This window comes from Chrysemys picta, chromosome 2, assembly GCF_011386835.1.
Source record: "Chrysemys picta bellii isolate R12L10 chromosome 2, ASM1138683v2, whole genome shotgun sequence".
Taxonomy (NCBI): Eukaryota; Metazoa; Chordata; order Testudines; family Emydidae; genus Chrysemys; species Chrysemys picta.
Window position 1 is genome coordinate 57,428,888 of NC_088792.1, and position 23,404 is coordinate 57,452,291.

The following is a 23,404-nucleotide window of genomic DNA, read 5'->3' on the forward strand; positions in this document are numbered from 1 at the left end:
TCGTTCTCACAAGACATTGGTTCTTTAAGATTTATGACTGCAGCTGAGAATTTTTGCTCAATGGAAACAGCAACAGCACCAAATGTGAGTGTGCTGCTGCAATAGTCTTTTGGGAATCACAAGATTTGAGAATGTAGCATTTTCAAGATATTTTAAACATTTATTGTTATTTACAAAACAAAAAACAACACATTACTGATGAGTTAATATTGAAACTGTGTTACAATAGACTCCAGATAACATTCCAAAGCAATATTAGTTTTCTTACAAAAATTCTACTTTTCTTAACAAAATCAAACATGATAATATCTGGAAACAAACAGTGAAGAGATTCAACCTGTTCCCTGCTGCTATATAATCCTTCATCACTTCCTATGACTCCACCCAAATTGCCCTCTAAAATTTGAAAAATGTATGTAGCAAGGGTCAAAAACACAAATGCATGCCTGAGATCAATTTATATTTATAAATATTTAAAACAATTTAAAACCAAGCATGTTACACATGTGAAAACTACTATGTATAAATGTGGGCAGTTATAGATAACAGATAAGTGCTGGGGAAGAAAGGAAAAAAACAAGTAATCCCTCCCTGTGCCAAAACATAAAACACTGCATCTTGCCATCAGAAACAGTTGCCATGGTTCAGCTTAATGCCCAGGGACTCTGAACAGGAGCTTCTTCAACTTGTCCAAAAAAAAAAAAAAAAAGTCCAGCAGGCAACAAATAGCTTAATCTTGCTTCAGACAGGGTTAAAAACAAACAGTCCTCACTTTACAAAATCTCTCAATATATAATCCTTCACCTTGCTTCCTGTTCCTGTGGTGCGGCTGGACAAGCACTTCTTGTTTTTCCTAAGCCTCTTCCTTCCAGTTTCCACAGTTTCCATGTATAAAGCACAGTTTCCATGCTTCAGTGAACCCCTCTTTTGCCTACTTTAGCATTGGATGGCACAAACTGGTTTATGTTTTTATTAGGTATCTTTGTAATTTCCCCACTAACTGCCCCCCAAATCACTCCTCACTAACATAAATCAGATGTGGAACTTCTAGGCCAAACTAGATAATGAGTTCTCATCTCAGTTACCATAATTACAAAAATAATAATGTATTCACTCTGCAGAAAGGGAGACTGAAATATCTCCAAGCAGAAAAATATGAAGCAGGGTGCTTTAGTGAATATGGCTCAAAAGAGCTAAGTGCTTTAGCCATGGGAGAAACAGGTGTGTTTATTTGAAAGGCAATAATACAGTTACTGTAGGATTACTGAAACATAGCAATAGAATTCAAAATGGAACAAGAAAAAATATTTAGATAAGGCAATCAAGAACATGAAATTAACATTTTATTTTATGTAATATTATTCCTTAATAGGTGATATTGTTGATGTGACAGCAAGTGGCTTCCTCAATGCCTAGTAAGCGCAGCAATTTCATAGAATATTCTGGTATAAATCTCTCTTACAGCGAAGCAGATGTTGATACCTATATGTATATTGTATAGTACTTTATTCCACAAACAGCTCCATTGAAATCAATAGAACTGATTATCATTTACACTAAGACATCTTTACACCACTCTGGCAGTTTGAAGAAGCCTTAAAGTGGGTATAAATTACATGTACCCATTGTTACGTTTATGCAGTGTTACATTACCTATTAAAGTTTTATGTGTGTGTCAACTATGTGTTTTAAAAACGAGTTATATATTTACATGTTTATGGAGATTATTTTTCAGAAATTTGGTAAGAATACATTTAGAAATATTTCAAGTAATTGTTTGTGCTGTATTGCATGATCAGCATTAATTAGGAAGGGAAAGTAGAATAATTACTTGTAACTGGAAGTCTTGAAGAAGATTTTCCAGGTGGTTGGCAATATAACTTACAAAAACGGTAAGAGTAGAGAGGAACTAATGTGTCAAGACAGCTCAGATGTGAAATGATCTGAAAGGTTGGATGTCTTTCAGAAAGATGCTCAGGCAGGTTTCTTGTTGTGGGGATGATGTGCAAATAAAATGAACAAATCTAGTGACAGAATGTCTGCTTGACTCATAAATCTGTAGACAACTTCCAATTTTAACCTGGAGCTATATTTACATGTATGTCAATGAAATTAAAATCAAAGCCCCCTGCTTGGCCTACGGGAAAGGAAATGCATCATGAGAAGAGAATGCTTTCCAGCACTGAAGGCTCCTTATAATTTTCCACTAAACACCTCCAGGTTAATACTGTAGCAACAAGAATCCCACAGTGGAATGTGTTGAACAGTCCCATTGTGATTAATGCTGTACCTCTTCAGGAAGGATGTAAAGGTCAAGTTTAGGAGGACTACAGTGATTTACTAACAGAAATCTGGTAGCTATTTCCAGGGGTATTATTCAAAAGTCTGCTTTATTTCCAAATAAATGACTGAACTTGGATTTGGCACTTCTGATTTCAAGGCTGCTGGCGACAAAGGAACAACGGGTATGTGACTATTACTAAAAAATGAATAAATAAACCTCCTAAAGGCCTTTCTAATCTTTGACCTACAAGAGTCATACACTTTTGACCTCCAAAATGGAGAATGCTCTAATGACACCCCCATGCCACCCCTGCAACTCCACAGCATTCCCTTTCCTCTAAGTAGTTACAGTGTTATCAAAACAATCAGCATCTGGTTTCTAATGATGTCTGTGGAAAATTGATTTTCATTCATTATAAATCAATTTGCCCCTTTGCTGTGGGCTACTGTCATCAACAGGAAAGTAATGAAATAATGATCTATCTTACCCAATTGTACTGAACTTGTTCAGCTTTAATTTTCAAAAGATGAAAATAGCAGGCTTTTTTAAAATATATTTTTTTAAAATACTAGATTTTAAATGTAAAACACTTGCTTTTTCTAGAGATTGAATTGCAGAGGACCCACATTTCATCAGAGTGGAGATATATCTTCCTTTGTCTTGTGACTGGTTGTCCATCAATCAGGAGGGCAGACACAAGTATTTATTTACCCTCTGAATAGAAGGCACTGAGATGAAAGATATCACTTTACACTATAGGCTGATGTTACAATAACTACAGAGAAACACTATTTTCAGAAGCCCCGGGCCTCCTCACCGCACCTATTGAGGAGCATATTATATAGACAGTTTGTATATGTTCTGTAGAAGAAAATTCACTATCTATTCATGTAACAATGACCTAATCTGCCTCTACATTGTATTTATTCAATACAGTTACAAGTTTCTTTTGTCTGTTTACATTACTTAGTTTTCAATTAAAATATTCAAGGTCTGGCCTAAAGCCCTGTCCTTTTCAACAGAGACTGAATGAATCTGACTTATTATAATATTATTTGTCAGCTATTAAATTATTTCAGTTCCATTTTTGAACGTTAGTAATTGTTTCATTTAACTATAACAGCATGGCTTCAAGAGCTAAATATCAACACAGTGGCCCAGATCATACCACTGCATCCTCACAGGGAGGGGAATCTCCATATTTGGAAGAGAGAAGTCAACTGACTCTACATCATTGTTTCCCCCTCATCTGAAACCTTTGGATGGGGCTCTGTGGATTCAAGTTCAGCATGAGGAGAAGGGACTGAAACTGTACAGGCCAGAGGGAGATGCAGGCAGGCTGGAGCCAAGAGGTGGGTGGGAATGACACACATTGCACCGTATAGCCCCATGAATGGTGATTCCCCAGAAAAGTGAATACAGCTCAGGTCTCTAGTTCTTCTTTCCTCAGAACTCCCATGGCTAAGGGAGATGCAATTCCAGAGAGCAAAGGAGAGCCTGCAATGCCCAGAGGTGAAAGTAAGCCGGTACAGCGTACTGGCAAGAGCCAGTACGCTGTGCCGGACCAGCTCCGCTGGTGATTTAAAGGGCCCGGGGAATTTAAAGGCCCCGCCTCTTCTGGTTGAGGCCACACCTCTTCCAGTTGAGACCACGCCCCCTGCTCAGGACTCCAGAATACCGGTAAGTCTTTTAAGTTACTTTCACCCCTGGCAATGCCAGAGCCACTGCAGATACACAGGGACTCTACTAGGATGTCATTGGCCTCCCTCAGGTCCCTGGAGATCTACCAAATTTGAGGGTGGACCCTGTTGTCTTTTCTGGGGGGAGAGGGGCCAAACCACATTTCCCCCAGCAAGACACTGTGAAGGGATCCTCATAAAAATTTCTCTGTTCAGAATCATCCATCCCTCGAAGCCCCCTGTACGTGTTACTCCAAGAACAGATGATCTGGTGTAAAGTTACTAACAGTATTCTTAAGAGTAGAATCATTACTAAAGTTATCTTTTATTTTTACAACTAAAACTCACTGTGCTTAAAGGGGAGCTAAGACTAGGACATGATAGTCATGCCCTTTTTTATTATTATTATGGGCATTGTACTCCAATCACATTAGAGTCAAACTCACCCCATGTGTAAGCGGACACATTTCCATTGGTTTGAGTAACTCCAGACTTCGACTGAGTTCAAAAGAGTTGTGCCAGTGTATACGGAAGTTGAAGTTAGTTAATTATCTTAAACCTCAGTGTTTTTTCATCTTGAGTGATGGCTTGTCTACATCATGCGGCAATGCACACTAGGGGAGTGTGAATTCTAAATCACATCAACATGCTGCACAGTAACTGGCTTATGTAGACCTTGCTGGTGTGCACTAAAAGTTCAGGGTCTACACAGGGCAGTTAGTGCACAATACATCAGTGTGCTTTAGAATTCATGCTCTTCTAGTGTGGATTGCTGTGCCATGTAGACAAGCCCTAAATGTCTAAAGATTCGTGTGAAGAATGGATACATTTGTTGGCATTTGGAATAGCCTTACTCATAAAGATGAAAGAAGATAAATTCTGTATTATGTTAAAGACTTGGATTTGATCTATCTTGGGGTTTTAATCTATGAGAGCCCCTTCAGCATATTTATAGATTTGTCATACAACATTCCTGTGAGATAGGAAAGGAAATCAAGGTCCAGATTTTCCCACCCTCACTCATGTTAAGTAGCATTTTATCTCTTGATTAGTCGCATTGACTTAATTGATGAGTAACCAGATTCTGTGATTCTAAAACCTGGAATTGACCGTCAATTGCTAGAATCTCAGCCCAGTTTCAACCACAAGACCATCCTTCTTCCGTTTAATGGATTAGTAACTCAATTGATCAGGGAATAGATAATAGAACACACACAACCTGTTTGTGTTGGCTGCATGTAGTGATTGATGGCTATTTGTGTCCCCTGTGAAATGTGTTGATGGTTTTCGTTTAGTTCCTAGTCTCCACATGACCAAAAACTGTGCAATAACAAAAGGCACTTAACTTTTTTGTCCTGTCTACACAAGACCTCCTTGTCCCCCCCTAAACTGGTCCTGAAAATAGTTTAGCTGCTAGAATAAAATAATTTTCAACATCATTACAAAAAGGGTGTTAGAAACTTGATAGACCATAATGCCAGACATTTGCTGGGTATGGTTTTTCCTGTCTACACATTTTAAGCATCAATTGGGTAGGACCCAATGGAGATCAGTTGCTGACAACACTGTCAGCAAAGAGCCATTGTCCTTGTGTAGATATGGTGAAGAAGACAAAGACTGAATTTGAATGGAGACTGAACTACCCTCTCAGTGCTAGAGGTGGTTCTTCCTAATAAGGTTGAGACCCCTTAGCAGGAAGGCATGGTGAAACATGATATAATGCTGCCCAGATTATATGTGTTTTGTGGGAAAACATTTTCTCATTTACATTACAAGAATGGTGTAAAAGGGTTTTAGAGTGTAGGGGCCTTAAACTGGATGTAAATGAAGGATTATTTAATCTGCCAGAGTGGTGTGCAGAGGTTTGGTATAAATGAGATTCAGGTCCTCAGACCCAGGCCAATTAGTCTGGCATTTCCATGATCTCCCAAAGTTAATTTAAAGAAAACAATGTGGGTTATTAACTTATGTATTTTTTCCTTAAATATATAACGCTGTGTGTTCTATAGGATGATAGATTTCATCTTTTTCTCTTTCCATTTCCAAAGTCAAGGTGATAACACCATAGGAAGAAAAGCACAACTACAAGAACATTTTCCCTTTTTTTCTCATACATAATATTACTTTCATATGTGTTCTTAAAAAAATAGGTAAGGGGAAGCAAATGTAATTAGAAAGACTTTTTCAATGTGTCATTAAAATTTGGTTTCCTAGCAGCCAAATTGTGGCATGCATTTTTAAACAGGGCTCTTCATTAATAACCAGTGAGGAGTTCTGCTTTAAAAATGGTGGCACAATACGGTTCTTGGGCCTTATTTATTTAAAATGTAAGGTGGACTGATAGAAATATTCTGTCAAAGAGGAGTTTTGTACAGCATACATTTATTAGGGCCAGATTCTCCATTGCCCTCTTCCTTGGATAGCCATTTACATCAGTGCGAAGAGGGTGTAAAATGCTACCAGTTAAGAACGATGCAGCAGATTGGGGAATCTAGCCCTTACTGTTTACCCCAGTACAGAGTAACCATTGAGTACAAATATTGATGAAAATCATCTCAATCTTAATACAGTCGGAATGATGAACAACAGATGATTCCCAGTCTATGTTGAAAAACTGACTGTTTACAACATATTTCGCAACATTTGGTGAATAATGTGCAGGATTAAATTGTATTTAGAAGAAAGATTATATTGATTACTATTTTAACCATAAGTTTGTAACTTGATAATCATTAATGGAAAAATATAAATAAATTGGGGTGGTTTTATGAGCTTGTAAAACCTCCCAAATATATATTTATTTTCTACAATGTACACATTGAGAATTGTTAAATATGAGCCTGGTTTGTACTACTAATAAGCACCAGCTGTTAGATGGTCACATAAGATTTCTACAAGCCAAAGGAATCCATTGAAAGGTTATTTTTATGCTAAATATTGCTGCCAGACTTTTTATGGCACTTGCCTTAAATCAAGTAGTGTAAAACATCCCACTTTATTAGATTGCATGCCATGATTGGTCAAAAATGTGTGCCTTTTCATATATGTTAGAACCCCAAAGACGATATATCTTTATAGCAGTTTATTTTGTTTAAAAAAAAAGTGTGTGAGAGAGAAACAGATGAATTTGAAAGGAATTCATATCTATCTTTCGATTGCACACTTTAAACAAAAATAATACAGAGCTTATGATGTACAAATTAGTTTTTAAAATGTTACTTGCAAAATAAAACCCAAAACTATTAATGTTCAGAATGAAATATATATATATGTACCAAGAATGCTAAAACATCTATTTCACATTATCTACAAAATGTATATTCTAATCCAGTCACAAATCATAGGAAAATACTTTGATACATGGAAAAAGCTATAAAACATAAGATGAACATTTTGAAAAAAAATTACATGTAAAAAGCTCATTAAATAATTACAGTGACAAATAAATAGTTTATTCAGCTTTACTTTTCAATTGCTGCCATGCGTATTTTAGTTTTGGGTAGATAGAAGAAAAAGATCAGCATGCAAGGTATTGTTTTGTTAGAATGAAACTGACAACAGTTACTGGTTGCTGCTTTTAAGCAGATGTGTCAAAAGTTCATAAAATATTATTCGGAAGGCAAGAGACATTTGCTAATCAACTGTTCCTGTGAAAATTCACAACAAAGCACCTTTCTAAAAAATAAAATTTCAGTGAATGTTCATGGGGACAATTCTTTGCCTCCACACCTCAAAAAAATGTAAGACTTCATTGTGTGGGGTTGGAAGGCTTGTGGTACTGCCCATCTGGAGCATTTGGAAAATCACCAAAAAGGTCCATATGCACAGAATGCCGTTTTGAGCTTGATCAAAGCAATGCACCATCAAGTGAGAACACAGCAATGGCAGACTTGTCTTTTAAGCAGTCAGATCTGTAAAGAAGATGGTTACAGATGAGTTCAGTTTTGGGGGAAGGGTTGCCTGACTTCTAACTTGAGCTGTGCTTGCTGGATTTACTGGCTCTTTTTCTCTCTTTGTGATGCTGGGTGGACTTTGTCTGAGAGGTTCCCTCAAAATTATGGCTGGACTCGTTGTGCTGCCTGGTGTACCTCTTGCATTTGCAGGCCGTGACCACAGTTATTTTGTAGGTTCTTGTACTTCCGTCTTGACACTGGAGCTGGATCCTCTGTGTGCGCGTTTTGTCATTGACACATCTCCACTCTTGGGAGCTCCTTCTGCTCCAGTACTTGGTTCCATAACCTCCTCCAATCCAGTTGGGGAGCACTGGCAAAGGAAGGCACTCACCAGCACACACAAGCTCTTTCAGAGGATTTATACTGGTACACTGCCCATCTGAAATGTACTTGGTGGATCTCAGTTCCCGGCAGCCAACTTGAACACGATCTGCAGAACGCACAGAATAATGAACATTGAGACTCATAAAGAAAAGATTTCCTAAGCCAACCTTCAAACTCCAACTCATTTTCAATGATCACAGCATGCATAGCAATTGATGACAGAGGCTTAGACTATATAAGCTTTTGGGGATGATCTTGTAATTATATATGTATAAAGTGCCTAACACAATAGGACCTTGATCCATGATGGGGAGCCTCTAGGTGCTATCACAATACAAATAATGATATTTATGTCATAGCACTGCAGGAGCTATATAGTCGCAGTAGAGGAGGCAATTTTATTCTAAACCCCCTTGGTCAGATGCATGGAGAAAAAAAATGCCCTGGGGCTGAAATGTCTCTTGCTTGTTCTTAGAAGGAATTTGCTCTCTGATGTTTGGTAAAACTCTGTTTGACTGTTAGTGTGAAAAATAGTGTTTTTAGGATTTTAGAAAGTATTCTAATGCATTTGAATAAAGAATTGTTTTATTTTAAAACTTCATATTTGTTATGGATTTAGTCTCCAGTGAAGGCTAGTGTTCTGAAGAAAAACTGTTTTATAAATAATAAAAGTTGTAAGTCTTTGAAAATTGTGTTTTGCACGTGATGTTCAATTTTTTAACCATGTACACTGGTCATTTTGCCGTAAGGATAACATATGAATATATGCTTTATTCCTTATACAGTACTTCTTATACCTAATAGAGGTAATACTGCAAATCCTGAGGCAACTTTTTAGTTCTCTAGGTAAGCTAACATGGCATAAAGGTGAGAGCTGCAAATATAGGCATGTTTGTACCTGCTATTATGTGCAGCTCTGCTCACTGCAATAAACACAACTGTTTAGTTCAGTAATTACACTGAGACATGAAGGTAATATAATATGCAATCCTTCACTGGCTGTTCTCTTCCTCTTTCTCAAGGAAATGTACAGTGGAGATTGTACACATATTATACAAGAGGGCGCGCTCACAATTGATGCTTATAAAAATAGAAATACCTTAGAGTACAAATAAAAGGGTTTGAAGGTACCTCACCTCATTAGTTACAAGATGCTTCTGTTTTGGTTTGGTTTTTGAATCAAACTCTAATCAGAGACATTGAGTTAAGACAACAATTTCTCCTTGTCCCTTTCCCCACTGCTTGCAAGGTGCACAGTCAGGGGGATTAGGAATTTGAAGACTGTTCTGGATAGATGATTTACAAAAGGACTGGTTTCTAGACTGCTTGACTCGCCTGAATGATTCAAGCTCGCCTTCTTCCCTGCAGCTGCGCTCAGGAATGTACCTGGAAGCAGCTGATCACAGCTTTGATTTGTCTTGCCTTCTGTTTTTATGTATATACAGGTTCAGCTTTTCCGTAGTGACAGTTCATTGACAATGAATACCTCCTGGGCTGCTCCAGTAATCTCATAATGACGAGACATTTCCTGTGCAGTTAAACCACCCATATTCATAAAAGCTGACACATCTTGCCTTTGCTGAACGATATTGCCATCAGTTTTTGCCTTTGCTTTCCATCAATGACGCTGTTCTTACTGAATGAATTTGGGTCGGTTTTTCATTTTAACTTAATGAAGTGGGGATGGGAGGGAACGGATCAAGCCAGAAACCACATCCTCAGAGTATCTCTCGGACCCTTTATACATATAATTCAGCAGGGAGGAGAAAATCTCATAACATTAAAAAAAAAAAAGTAAGTTGGAGCAGAGATCACAGGTAGGTTGTGAACCTGTTTGTTTACTTTTGCTAGAGGCGTTAAGCAGGTAAGTGCTAAACCAGGAAGTGAAAAACAAAAATCTGGAACAAAATCAAAAGCTTTTTGTCTGGAAGAGTTACATTTCTGAAGCAGCCCAGACAGGATGCTGTACCTACACACTACTACACTGAAAGGCAGAGTCTGTGAGCTAAGAAAGTGAGCACATTTAAAATGTCATTTCCCCCATTTTCTTTACCTTCCTCCTCTTTTCTACTGCAGCAGCATCAAAAACTGAGTTCCCAGTTTAAATGACTGAATCTGAGATACAGTTAATCACGTGATGCCCCATACAAGTTGAGGGTGAAGTTGGTCGGTGTGTGTCCAGAGGGAGTAAAGAACTAACAGAACATATTTTCCTTCCTTAGATTTAAGTTTAGATTTTATTTTCCTTGACGTATCACCAGGGTGATGGAAGGAACCTGCAGGGATAAAGCGTGTTCAGGCAAAGCCAGAATGCCATGCTGAGTGTGTACTCTGGGTAGTAACAAATCCAGCAGGTTTTTGTTAAATTACCCCTCTCAAGGATCACTGCCTAGGAAAATGTGCTCATTGACAAATGCATGATTCTTCCTGAAAACTGGACATGGGTGCCAAAAGAAAAGTAGGGTTACATCGATTAGGCATAAACCCACCCTGCAATAAGTGAAGCAAGGGATGGGAGACGCTAAAAGTTAAACACTTACTGTTACGATCTAATCCAGTGTTGCCGTAATGCCTGCCTCCGTTTCTGGCTTGGTTCAGCGTGCTGTTGCTGCTAGGGCTCGCTGGAACAGGTTTGACCACATGTGTATAAAGGATCTCTGTGGCATCATTCTTGAAAGCCAAACAGCTTTTCATGAAGACGCAAGCTAGGAGAAAGCCGGAGAAGTGAATGGCAGGGAGGAGAATCATGGTTGGTTCGGTTTCTGTCTGACCGCGCTGGGTGAATTCCTTTTCTTCAGCTTCTTCCCTGTAACTCTGAAATGCCTCTTGAAGGTTTCCCTTATATATCCACAGAGGCTTGGCACGCATGCAGGTGTAAAGTTGTGGATTGATTCAGAATGAAAACATAGAGAAGGGGTGGGATCCCTACATGAGCCCTCAAAGACATTTTACCAATCGAAAAGAAGACTGCAGTAAAGGAGGAGTCTGCTTACACTAATTGCAGGATTCCTAGTTGGGGCTTTGAGGGTGTCAGGAAACTGTGAACTGTATGGTAGCAGGCAGACTGAGGTAGAGACTGCAGGCTCTGTTCAGCCATTCCAAGTCCCCTGCATATCTGGGATTTTTGTGTGATGCGATTGAAACAAAGTGTAACTGGGTGTCTGTCTTTTTCCTCTTATACACAGTTGCTATTCCCTCTCCTACAATGTGCCTTTGGGAGAACTGGCCAGCTATGTAAAGAATGAAAATATTACAGAAAATATACAAGTTACACACATTTTAGCTATTAAGAATAAGTCTTTTAAAAAAATATACTGTGGGAAATGTAAAGTTCCCTCCAGATAGATTTAAATAATGCAGCTTTTATCAACATGGATCATTGCTAGAGAAACTGCTTGTGTTAGGGGAGTATTGGCTTCTCCGTGTGCAGAGAGTTACAAGAATATAGTTCTGTGTCACCCCGGGTAATAAGAAGTTCCTCCAGGCTTCTCAGTACAATCATCCATATTCACAGATCTGCATTATACTCATTCACCAGACTCACCTCATTTTGTTTAGTAGACTGGCTAAAAGAGTAAAACATTTTTTTAAATGTAAATATATTTTTCATATAATATTAAATTATTACACAGAGGAAAGAATAATCCTTATTTTGACACATAACATTTTGCTTGTATCTTATACTTACTCATTTTCCATAAAATCCTGAACATAAAGCTATGGCCCAAACTCAACTGCTTGTATAAACTGGGGTAATTCCAATGAAACCAATTCCTGTTTACATCAGTGGTGAATTTGGCATTCATTACAAATAAAACTAGAGTTACTGATATTTAAAACCTACAATATTTTACTAGCAAACTTTTTTGAGGGGGAAATAACACAACATCCCCACAGGAAGTCAGATGACACAAAGGGTAACACATTAGTGGTCAGATTCTTAACTCACACTCAGGAGCGGATTTACCATGAATCACACCATGAGGTGCACGGGGCCCCCAACGACAGGGGGACCCCCAAAATGCAGGACAAATCTCATCTGACAACCCGCCCCGGAGTCCCGGCTGGCGGCGCAGCAGGGCTCAGGCAGGCAGGCTGTCTGCATGCTGTGGCCCGTGGCCCCATGCTGCTCCCGGAAGTGGCCGGCTCCCGGCAAGTCTCTGTGTACCCCCTGCTGGGGGAGGTGGCTCTGCCCTGGGCAGCACATGGAGATCCGCTGCCTCCCTCCCCCCAAGGGGCACACAGAGAGTAACCAGCAGCAGGGCTAAGGCAGCTCCCTGCCTGCTCTGCCTTCCTCCCTCTGCTCCACTCCTGAAAGTGGCTGGCATGTCCCTGTGGCCCCTGGGGTGTGTGTGTGTCTCTGCGTGCTGCCCCCACCCCAAGCGCAGGGGCAGTGCCTGCGGGCAGTGGAGTGCAGAGACCCCTCTGTCCCCCTCACCTAGGAGTCGCTGCCAGAGAAGTGTGTGCCACCCGAGGTAAGCACCATACCCCTACCCCCCCTCCCACACCCCAACCCCCTGCCCCAGCTCAGAGCCTGCACTCAGCACCTAAACTTCCTCCCAGAGCCCCACCCCTGCACCTCTTCCTGCACCCCTATTCCCTGCCCCAATCAAGGTACCTCACTTTATTTTCATTTACTTCCCATTACTTATAATATAGGGGGAGGATGAAGAAAAAAGCAATGAAAAACGGTGTGTGTGTTTTGGGGGGAGATAAGAGAGAATGTTCTTTTTCTTGTCTGGGTCCTGGGGGTTGGGGGGGGGGGCAAAAATGAAGCTGCACACAGGGCCCCACTAATTCAAAATCCACCACTGCTCATACTACTGTAATTCAATTGAAATCAATAAAGTTACTCTAGACTGACACTGCTGTAGTGAGAGCAGAACCAGGCTCAAAGAATTACCTTTAAAAACCTGGGTTAAAACCAAAGTAACTCACAAAGAAAACAAGTTCATCTCATCCTAATCCCCAATGGACATTTGTCTACATCTCCCAGACCTTGGTCCTGCACCACTGAAATCAATGGGGACTTTACCATTGACTTCAATAACAGGAGCAGGTCCAAAATCACCACTCAGCTGACAGGCTATGCCTGAGAGACAGAGGAATAACTGAGTGTTGCAAGGCAGAAGTGAGGTGTATTGGCAGAGCTGTGTGCAGGGAAGCTTGATTAATATCTGCTTGTATTATGACGAGACCCACCCAATTCTGGAATAACAGGAATATTGTAAGATCTACTAGCAGACCTATGTGTGGAGAAGCTTGGGTAGTACTTGGCTCTATTATGACCTACCCCAATCAAGGTTATCAGTTTCTTGTTTTAATGAACATTAAATTCATCCACAAAAATACAGACATTATTAAATCACCTTCCTTTATAAAAACCAGTTATAAAGTAAAGGTTCCTTTAAGGTATTCAAGAAAGTATATACATTATGAAATTAGTAATATTAGTAAAGGATTTTTCTGTAATTGTGGCTAACCAAATATATGCTTTTTTGTGTTTTATAAATTTTATCTTAATTTTTCTCCCCAACTGCAGATTATACAGAGCCTCACACACTTTTCCCATAATATATTTTCTGGATTGGTATGGCTCAAACATCACAATACAAATTTTAAAAAGTACTGTGTCTATTGTGCAGTTATCCCTGGTATTGAGGATAGTGTACCGCTTTTTAGAAGGAAGTTGGGTTGGGTAGGGAACTGTTTTCTCTGATAAAGACCCCTTTTTGTAAGAGGAATGCTGGGAATTAAGAGAAAAAAACTTTTGAAGTACCGGGCTATCTTGATTATCACTTCAAAAGTTTTTTTTTCTCTTAATTAATTGGCCTCTCAGAGTTGGTAAGACAACTCCCACCTGTTTATGCTCTCTGTATGTGTGTATATATATCTCCTCAATATATGTTCCATTCTATATGCATCCGAAGAAGTGGGCTGTAGTCCACGAAAGCTTATGCTCTAATAAATTTGTTAGTCTCTAAGGTGCCACAAGTACTCCTGTTCTTCTTTTTCCAGAATTAAATATCTTTTGCCATTTTTGATCAGATGATTGTGATCATTTCTTTCTCGTGTGGATGTAGATAAATTTATCCATTCTTTTGTGACCTCCAGACTGGGATACTGCAATGTGCTCTACTCTGGCTGCCCTTCTCCAGATCAGCAGCTATGGCTTATATAAAACATTGCTCCCTGCTTAATTAGCAGTGTTGGCCATAGGTATATTACAGAAGCCTGTACTGGCTTCCTGTTTGCCTCCAGGTAGGATTCAAGATATTCCTATTGATCTATAAAGCCCGATCTGTTTTGAGTCCTGAGTGATAAATCCCCTACTCTTTATGTGCCATTTGACAGTTGAGATCAGCCGGGGCACACACTTAGGGTTGAATGTTTGGGAATTTGAACTCGGCTGTTCAAAGTGACCGGCACTGACTCTGGAATCCACTTCCACCATTGGTTCATCAGATCCTGAATCTATTGACATCAGGGCATGGTATAAAGCCCACCTATTTGCTCAGACTTTTCCTTGAAAGGGGTAATTGTGGGGAAAGTACAAAGCTTTACCTTGGGGCAAGGTGTGAGTCTATTAGGTGGTTTGTTTTAAATGTTTGTACATGTGCCCATAGATTGTGTGATAAGTAAATTACATATATCTCAAAATAATTAAATAAACGTAGTGTTGGAGCCTACAGATACATGCTTTTTGCTGCCTAACTACTTTTTGCATCTGAATAGTCACACTTCTGAATGAGCTCACAATTTACTGATAATATCATTCATCATATGTACATGTTCTTGCAAAGAAGGGTGGTCACAGTTATTCACACATTCCTGCAACTTCTGGAATAGAAAAATATACACACTTTCTTCTCATTGTGTGGAGAATAATTTAATGTGTACATTCTGTAAACCTCATAAAAGAGAATTCCCTTGATACTATATGATTTTATGGTCATTTATTGTCTGTCAGGATCCTGTTCCCCATTTGTCCCACATGTTATGATGATGTTTAAAGTGCAAAATTTTGTGTAGAGAACATGCCTGTCTAGTATCAGAGGGGTAGCCGCGTTAGTCTGGATCTGTAAAAGCAGCAAAGAGTTCTGTGGCACCTTCTAGACTAAATAGTGCCACAGGACTCTTGGATGCCTATCTAGTGGCACAGAACATCCACCGGGAAAGGGAGGATATGCATAGACAAGAACAAATGAGTAGACCAGAGCAGTAGCTTTGCAACCGCCACATTAAATGTACATTCAAAAAGTAATGAGTAATTCCCAATGTTTAGTAAAACTTGGGATGCATTTTAAAAGAGGTTCACAGTGGAAAAGAGCCCACCTAATTACAATACTGACAGGAAAAGCAATGCTTATAATTAAAGGCGTGAGCGAAATGAAGGCAGCAGGAAACAAATACATTTTTTTAATAATTCAAGTCATGTAGACAATTAGTATATTACACCTTTAACTTGTTTCAAAATGCAGGCATTTTGAGGAGAAATAGAAGTTAAGACAAGTGACTGCAAAAAAAAACCCCAAGTTGACATTTATTGCTTTACGCCTTGAAACAGCAGTGAACATCAGGCTATTTTCTGTTAAGCAATAAGTATATTAGTAACATACTTCAAAGCAGCATAAAACGTGATTTGGAGCATGATAAGAGAACGAGTCCAAAAGCAACATAAAATTGTAATAAATGTAAAACTGTTGAGAACTTAAAAGAGTTGTTGTGCAATAAGGGTGCATGGTTTGAAAGCTCATAAGGAAAATAGAGATGCAAAACAAAAATCAGACTGAAGAGTCATTTTTAAATAAAATGGCACTTTCATTTTCCTGGGAACTTTTAATCTATTCAAACATTTTGAGGATTTAATAGGAAACAGGAGCCTATGTTTTCATTACTGAGAATGAATAATCAGTTCTGATTTATGTTTCCTTCCATTTTTGCATATGTAATTTTATTTCATTCTACTTTCTTTCAAACATAATGTAGACAGAATAAATTAGGGTTGGCTTTCGCTGTAGGCTCATATTGTTGCTAAAGAATCAGTTTATGACTTTTATTGAAAAAGACATTAAATGTTGACTGGAAAGTCAAATTATTTATTTAGAAATCCTGGGAACATTTACTGTACAATGAAGCGCTCCTTGTATTAACTATGACTGCAACCTTTTCTTCAGCTGTTGCAATGGACTTTTAGTATCATAATTGAAGGAGTTGAAATGTTCTTGTTTTCAGTCAATCATGTTCTTTATACATCCTCATCATTCAAAATGTATTTTACAATCAGCTATTACTTTCTGCATGAATTAGGAAAAAACAGAAGAAATAGTAAGAGATCTTATTACAGTGTGATCAGTTGAGGTTTCCAAGCTACCAGTCCCTTGGTTTAAATGGAAGCATTCTGGCTTTCTTAGTGAAAGGTCCTCAACTGTGGAATGCACTCCCCAAATCTACATCACAGGTCATGCTTCAAGACATATGTTTTTCTCCCAGGCTCTTTCTAGAAGGGAGAGTAAATGGACTGGAACATTCATAGATTCAGTAATGTCTATGCTGAGTTTAGGGAGTTTTGAAGGGTCTTTTTGGTTTTGGACACTGCTCCAGTTACTGGAGGGTGTAGAGAAAAGAATGTTGAGTTTGATGAAGGCTTTTAATTTTTTGATAATGAACCAATGTGTACGTATTTCTTTGTTAATATTGTGTACATGCAGCTAGAGTTTTGGATGGGTGCATTTTAATGAAATATAACTACATTCATTTTGTACTAGGTTTTATTCCATGAGCCTGGCTCACACATCATCAGCCAAATTGTTAACAAATTTCTGATTGCCTGATCTTTACTACTGGTGATGATGCATGAGCCAGACAGAACACAACTAGACACTCAGATCCAAGGCTGTGTTTGCAGTGCTGGTAATTAGGAAAATATAAAGCTTTTTTTCCACTTTTCTTTTTGTCAAGTAAGCAATTACTGTAATAAATAAATAAATATGGAACCTCCCAATACCATTTTTAGGCTCTTTTCCAGAGTAGAACCCCAGTTTAACAAGCTGTAGATTGCTACTGGAGGATTGTGTTGGCTTCAGAGAATTAAAAACATATCCTTTCCTGAAACCCAGACACTGAATTTGTCTCTGTGGGTCTCCAGAGAAAGGCCTGCTATTTCCACTTCTAAAAAAAAGAGATTATTTTACCTGAATAAAAGTTAGTGTGTTCTGAGGCAAAGAATAGCAAGTATCTTGCTCTGGAACTCTGTAATTTTCAATTACATTACAGTTATTAAAATTCTAATTTGCGGACTCTGCCCTCAGATACTTCCTTAACCTCAGTGGGAATTTTGCCTATGTATCCAATTGAAGAATTTGGCCCTTAAGGTCCTGCATTCTTTGTGCAGACATTTTCTTTTCTTTAACAAAGGACACACATGCACTAGCAGAATCCTGAATATATTAGAACTAAGTTGGAAACACAAGGTAGAAGGTGTTTTTGGTTCTGATGCAGTAAAGTGGTTTCCCTGTAGGGATAAAGGGTGGGAGGTGGTGGAAGGAGGGAGAGATTTCATTACAGATTCCTTGTAAGCCTTGTTTTTAATGTATGACTTATATTGCTGGATCACAGAACAGACTTGGCAAATGTTTGCTTAGGAAACCCTACAACTATGCCAGATTTTCCTCTCTGATTTGTTGTAAAGTATGTATTTCTTTAAATGAACGTCACACACCCACTTAAACAATTATAAACACAAAGTAGTGTACTGAGACACAATTAATGAGATATTATATTAAGAGTTCAATTAATAAAATGCAAACTAATATGAATAGACTTTGAGGTCCTTTCTTAGTTTCTAATACATCTGTTATCCAATATCAGGACAAGTCCCATTGAACTTGACGGTGGTTTGTCTGATAAAAGAATGATTACCACACATCCAGACTGTGTGGAATCAGGGTCTGCAGCAGAGCCTGTCTCTGAACAGCCTAATGAGTGCCGCTGGCCTGTATTTACCAGTTACAGTCACTGGACTGCCTGACTGGCTACAGTGACTGATTGGTTGGAAGAGGCAGCCGATTGTCTCTTAAATTCAGCAGCATTATCAGCAACAGCAGTGCAGCAGCTGCTCAAAAGCATTTGCCCAGGGCTGCAATAGCCCCTGTTACTGCCTTGTTCCAAACCCAGCCATAGGTGCTGACACAGAGAAATATTAGCAGGTACTTAGCACCCACTGGCAGCCAAGTTCTCCTCTCTCCCCCCCACTCCCACCCGCTGCCAGCTCCCGCCGATCAACTCCTCCCTCTCCCTCCCAGTGCCTCCTGCACACCTCGGAACATCTGGGAGGGAAGCAGAAGAGCAGGGACGGGGCATGCTGGAGGGACAGGGCAGAAAGAGGCGGGGAAGAGGCAGAGTAGGGGGTGGAGCGGGCACAGGAAGAGGTGGGTCCTTGGCAGAAGGGGTGGAGTGGGGGCGGGAGCTGAGCGGGAGTTGAACATCCCAAGGCAGGGCCGGCTCCAGGCACCAGCTTAACCAGCAGGTGCTTGGGGCAGCCAAGGGAGAGGGGCGGCACCTGCGGCAATTCGGGAGCGGCAGGTCCCTCACTCCCTCTAGGAGCGAAGGACCTGCCTCTGAACTGCCGCCGCCGATCGCGGCTTTTTTATTTTTTTTTTCCAATTGCCGCCACCGATCACGATCACTTTTTTTTTTTTTTTTGGCTTGGGGCGGCAGAAATGCTGGAGCCAGCCCTGCCCGCAGGGTAAATTAGAAGACAGCACCTGTGAGCCCAACTCCTGCCTTGCCTCATTCCAGGTATTCTGGCTCTGACCCTTGGCTCTGGCATCTGGCCTCTTACTCCAGCTCTGACCTTGGGCACCTATTCCTGGACTTCTGCTCCAACCACCAGGCATGATTGCCCACATCCTGGTATCTGACACAGATTTGTATCTGCTTTTTACATGTACTGTACAGTATTTGCATGGGTTTTATATTAGAAATTGTGCAGGAGACACACATGTTTTGCTTCTTCTGAAAATAACATGGACAGCATCAAATAGAGATGTCCTCCCCAGTATCCACATAAAGTAAAACTTTTTGTTTTTAGCAGACCAGCATGTAATTCATGTCATTACCCAGTACCATTATAATGTAATAAAATATTAAAATGAGCTACAGGAATTAATTTACTTGAGCATTTAGTTACCTTTTTCTTTCTTAACTGATGCAAAGACAGTAATTATTTCATTATTGTTCATCATCTTATCAACAAGTATAAACAGCAATGAATGAACATGTCGTTTAAATACTATACACAGAACAGAAGAGGTGTGTGAAAGTGAGAACGTAGGTTTTTTTCTGCATGCTGGAAAATTCACATTTTCAAAAATGTTCCTTAGAAGGTTTGGTATTCAGTGATGAAATATTTAAGGTAGATATATTATGTCACCATGGGACAGAAGGAAGATCTATCTATCTGTGTTTTTTCTAAGACAGTCACCACCTTGGTGCCTAAGGATCTGATCTAAAGCCTATTGAGTCTTTGGATCAGGCTCTCAGTGATGTAAAACAAAAGCAAAGCGTATGCCTTAAATAGCAATATTCCCATAGTCTCTCTTGTTCATAGTGTGCATGTTAAACTGACTTAAAACCTCTGTCCAGTAGATGGCATATGAGATCTAAAAGGCTTAAACATAAATAAAGGCATATTACCACTGACAAGGGAAAATAATCTTTTACCAGTTACAGCGAGAATATACTATAACCCTATATCTCTAGAATCCAATGTCGTCTTTTTACTGATTTTTATTTAATTAGCGTTATTGGATTCAGATTTCCCTGTAAAAAAGATCTTGACACATTTATTAGTATTATGCTTATAAAGTATCTGATTTATCCAGCTGTTTAAAATATTTGACATTTTTGAGGTTTTCTGCATAACTTTGTTTATTGCTACTCATGTCACTACAGTGATGCCTTTTATGTGGTAGTAGTAGTCCCTCCTAAGCCCTCATTCCAATTATCTGAATTGGTTTTCTCGCATTACACTTAACAGAAGGTTAGGGTCCTATGGTCCAACTCATTCCTTCATTATCTAGTAGCCTATATCCCTTCCAGCAAATACTCTTTCCTATGGACATTTGTTTCTGGGACTATATTCCTATGTGTAAGAAGACAAGAGAGCATTCGATGGGACATCATGAAGTCGCTGCATCTCAGTGTTGATGCGTCAGGCAGTTGTTGCTGTCTTTGCTGCAGTGCCAGTCTAAGGAATTTGGGGCCTCCCCTGAAATTTAGTCTTGGGAATGACCTCCATCCCTTCCCATTCCTATTTGTAATATTGCATCATTGTGACATAATGACATGCTGCTGCTTCATCATGCTAAAGACTCAACATCACCTTGTCATGTTACCTCGAGATGCTGCAATACCTGAAATTAACTCAGGACTCTTTAACTGTCCTACAAGCAAGGATTAAAGGATGCAGGACCTTCCCAAGAGACTCAGGACTGTCCTTTGTGTTTCTGTCTGGGTGGCCACCCCTCAGAGTTTATTAAAGGCCCCTTATGACAACAAGTGTTGCGGCTTACCAAAACCACTCTGATTCCTACCTGAAACACCTTCTTTGTGTATCTTGTTACCTTCATCATCTTGAGGAGCAAGAAAACTTGAGTTTGCTCCCAAAATCTAGTCTTTCAGTTTTCAGGCAAGCACAATATTTGTATTGGGTAGCCCCCTCTTCCACATGACAGCACCTGTGCTGTGAAAGGGCAGGCTCTGACCCCTACGATGTAATTGGCTAGAGTTCCAACACCAGATGACAAATAAAAAGAATCCTGCATTTATTAATTTTTTTAATCTCATGATTCTTAAATAAATATCATGATGTTTTGGGCTTGATTCAGGACTTTTAAATGCGTGGGGTTGGCGGTCCTTAGTCTGGTAGGGAGGCAATTAGCGTTCTCTGGGCCAAGGTGTATGGGTTGGAGTTTGGGGAAAATCTAGTAATGTAGGTCACTTTCATCTCTGAAATATGACTGTGGCCAGTCATGCCCTTTTAAATGGGGGTGGGGGATCTTCCTATCTTCTAAATTTGGCAGTTATGATTTAAAATTAGTTTGAGTCTCCAGTGACTACAGTTTGGAAACAAAATTAAACTCATAGTAAATTTCTCTAAACTGTCTTTCCAAACATTCTGCTAAACACATTCTTTCTCATGGAGACAGCTGTAATAATATAACATTTTACATTTACATCCTGAAAGATCCCAACCAGTGTTGCAAACTACATGCATTTGTGTGAAGAGCAGTAACAGGGCATGGATCACAACAGGCATTGTTATGGGCAGGTGAAGTTTTGGCCAAGGACCCAGGAGTAAACCCTTACCCTCACAAAAAGAACCATGGGTCTTTGATATCTGGGTGGAGCAGACAGGATCTTGGTTTTAAGGTATCCCTCAGAAAGACACCATGCACAATTTCATGATAAATTTATGGGTTCAATTAGTACATTGGCAGGTTGAAGTTCTGAATAGAGTCTATTAAGATTTGAAGCTTTGGTTAAGGAAATCTAGTATCCTAAAACTGATGCTTAGACCATTAAGCCATTCCCTCCAGATGCATATGACGTAGGTCTCAATCCTGAAATGTGTTGCATGATGATGACCTATTGCTCCTAGGCAGAGCCTGTATACATCTGTGGGGTTCCATCCCGGACATACACTCTGCCTCCCACACCACCATTGAAGTTGGTGGGTCTACCCAGGCTAAGTAGTCTGCCCAAATACAATTTTTTGCAGGACTGGATCTTAAATTGTTAACTACTACTGATGAGATCTAGCATTTTTCTGTATGAATATAAAACAACAACCATATAAATAATGTAACAATACATATATAATCAAAAAATAATTGTGCATAAGAAATGTTATCATAATAATAATGTCTACTTTAGGTATGTAACAGTGGTGGTTTTTTATTATTGTGGAAAGAAAGCAGAGGATGTAATAGATGCTTATTTCTGTAGTCTACAAAATTGTCATATTCAGGAAAATATTATACTGTACATTTATGTACAGTGTATCAAGCATACTGAAAAATCCAAAGCACATGACACTACCTTGTTCTCCTTTTTTTGTGAATGGCGCCTGAATCTAGCCCAAAAAATCCAAATGTTTTGTTTGAATTAATTTTGGTGTTCTGAGATTTTCTTTTTTTCATTTCAAGGGAAACAATTCAGCAAAATTGACATGATTTTCTGAAATGTTTTGGTTAACTAAGTAATGGGTAAAAAAATCTGATCTGGCTCTACTTGACACACAACTTGATTTTCTAGTTCTTCAGAGCAAAGATCTTCCACTGACTTCAATTGAAGTTATATTAGCATAAATATGGCAGGATGTAATATATTCAGGAACTGTTTCACCCATCACTGAAGTGCTGCCAACTCTGGGATGGAATTTGGCAGCTGTGTAAGAGTGCATAATAAATGAGTTTAGGATAGGAAATTAAGAATACCATATCCAATAGAAACTGCATTTTTATGTATTGAGACAAGTGTTATGACATTTTCAATCTAACTTTTTTTAAGCACTGATAATCACTTTTCAGGAGGAAATGGATGACAGCTATCTCATACTTGCCAATTAGTCAATCCTTTTTTCTAAGTATTGTAACTAATTATCAATATAACACCTATGCTTCAAGCACAACTCATACAGTAATTAATGAATTTCTTTTTAAAAAATAGCTTTTCATTCCTTTTTTTCCCCCCTATGTATGGTAAATTCCACTCTTAACAAGCTTGTGCTTTTTGTATTCTTTTTTAAAGTCTGTGGCAAGAAATCTATTTCAAATTTAAAAGGTTGCAATGATAATGACATTTCTGGGCATGCTTTGTCCAAGAAAATCTACTTGTCATTCTTCCCCCCCACAAAGTCTATTGACTTGTACGGGGAGACTTTGGCAAACCAGTAAAGTGCCTAAAACCACTATGGCTTATTGTTAAAAAGCAACCTAGTCAGCAAGCTGTAAATTGGCCATTCAGCAATCTCAGCTTGACCAAGGCAGGAAGGGAGGGGGTTTTGGGGTGCCACAGCAAGGGCAGCTTGACCCCGCATCCTTCCCGATAAGACTTGTGTTAAAGTTGCTGATACATGCATTTGAAAAGAGCAGGATGTA

General features: G+C 39.2%; 2 protein-coding genes across 2 annotated transcripts in view; one reads left to right on the forward strand and one right to left on the reverse strand.

The window, feature by feature from the left end:
• The window catches only part of LRRC72 (leucine rich repeat containing 72), a 101,600-nt gene that overhangs the window by 14,656 nt on the left and 63,540 nt on the right, over positions 1-23,404 (forward strand). The window lies entirely within an intron of this gene.
• Positions 7,031-11,222, reverse strand: SOSTDC1 (sclerostin domain containing 1). Its single transcript, XM_005306651.5, has 2 exons — positions 10,781-11,222; positions 7,031-8,346 (listed from the first exon to the last, which is right to left on the reverse strand). Exons 1-2 carry the CDS (start codon positions 11,106-11,108, stop codon positions 7,931-7,933), a joined length of 744 nt encoding a protein of 247 aa, XP_005306708.2. The 5' UTR covers positions 11,109-11,222; the 3' UTR covers positions 7,031-7,930.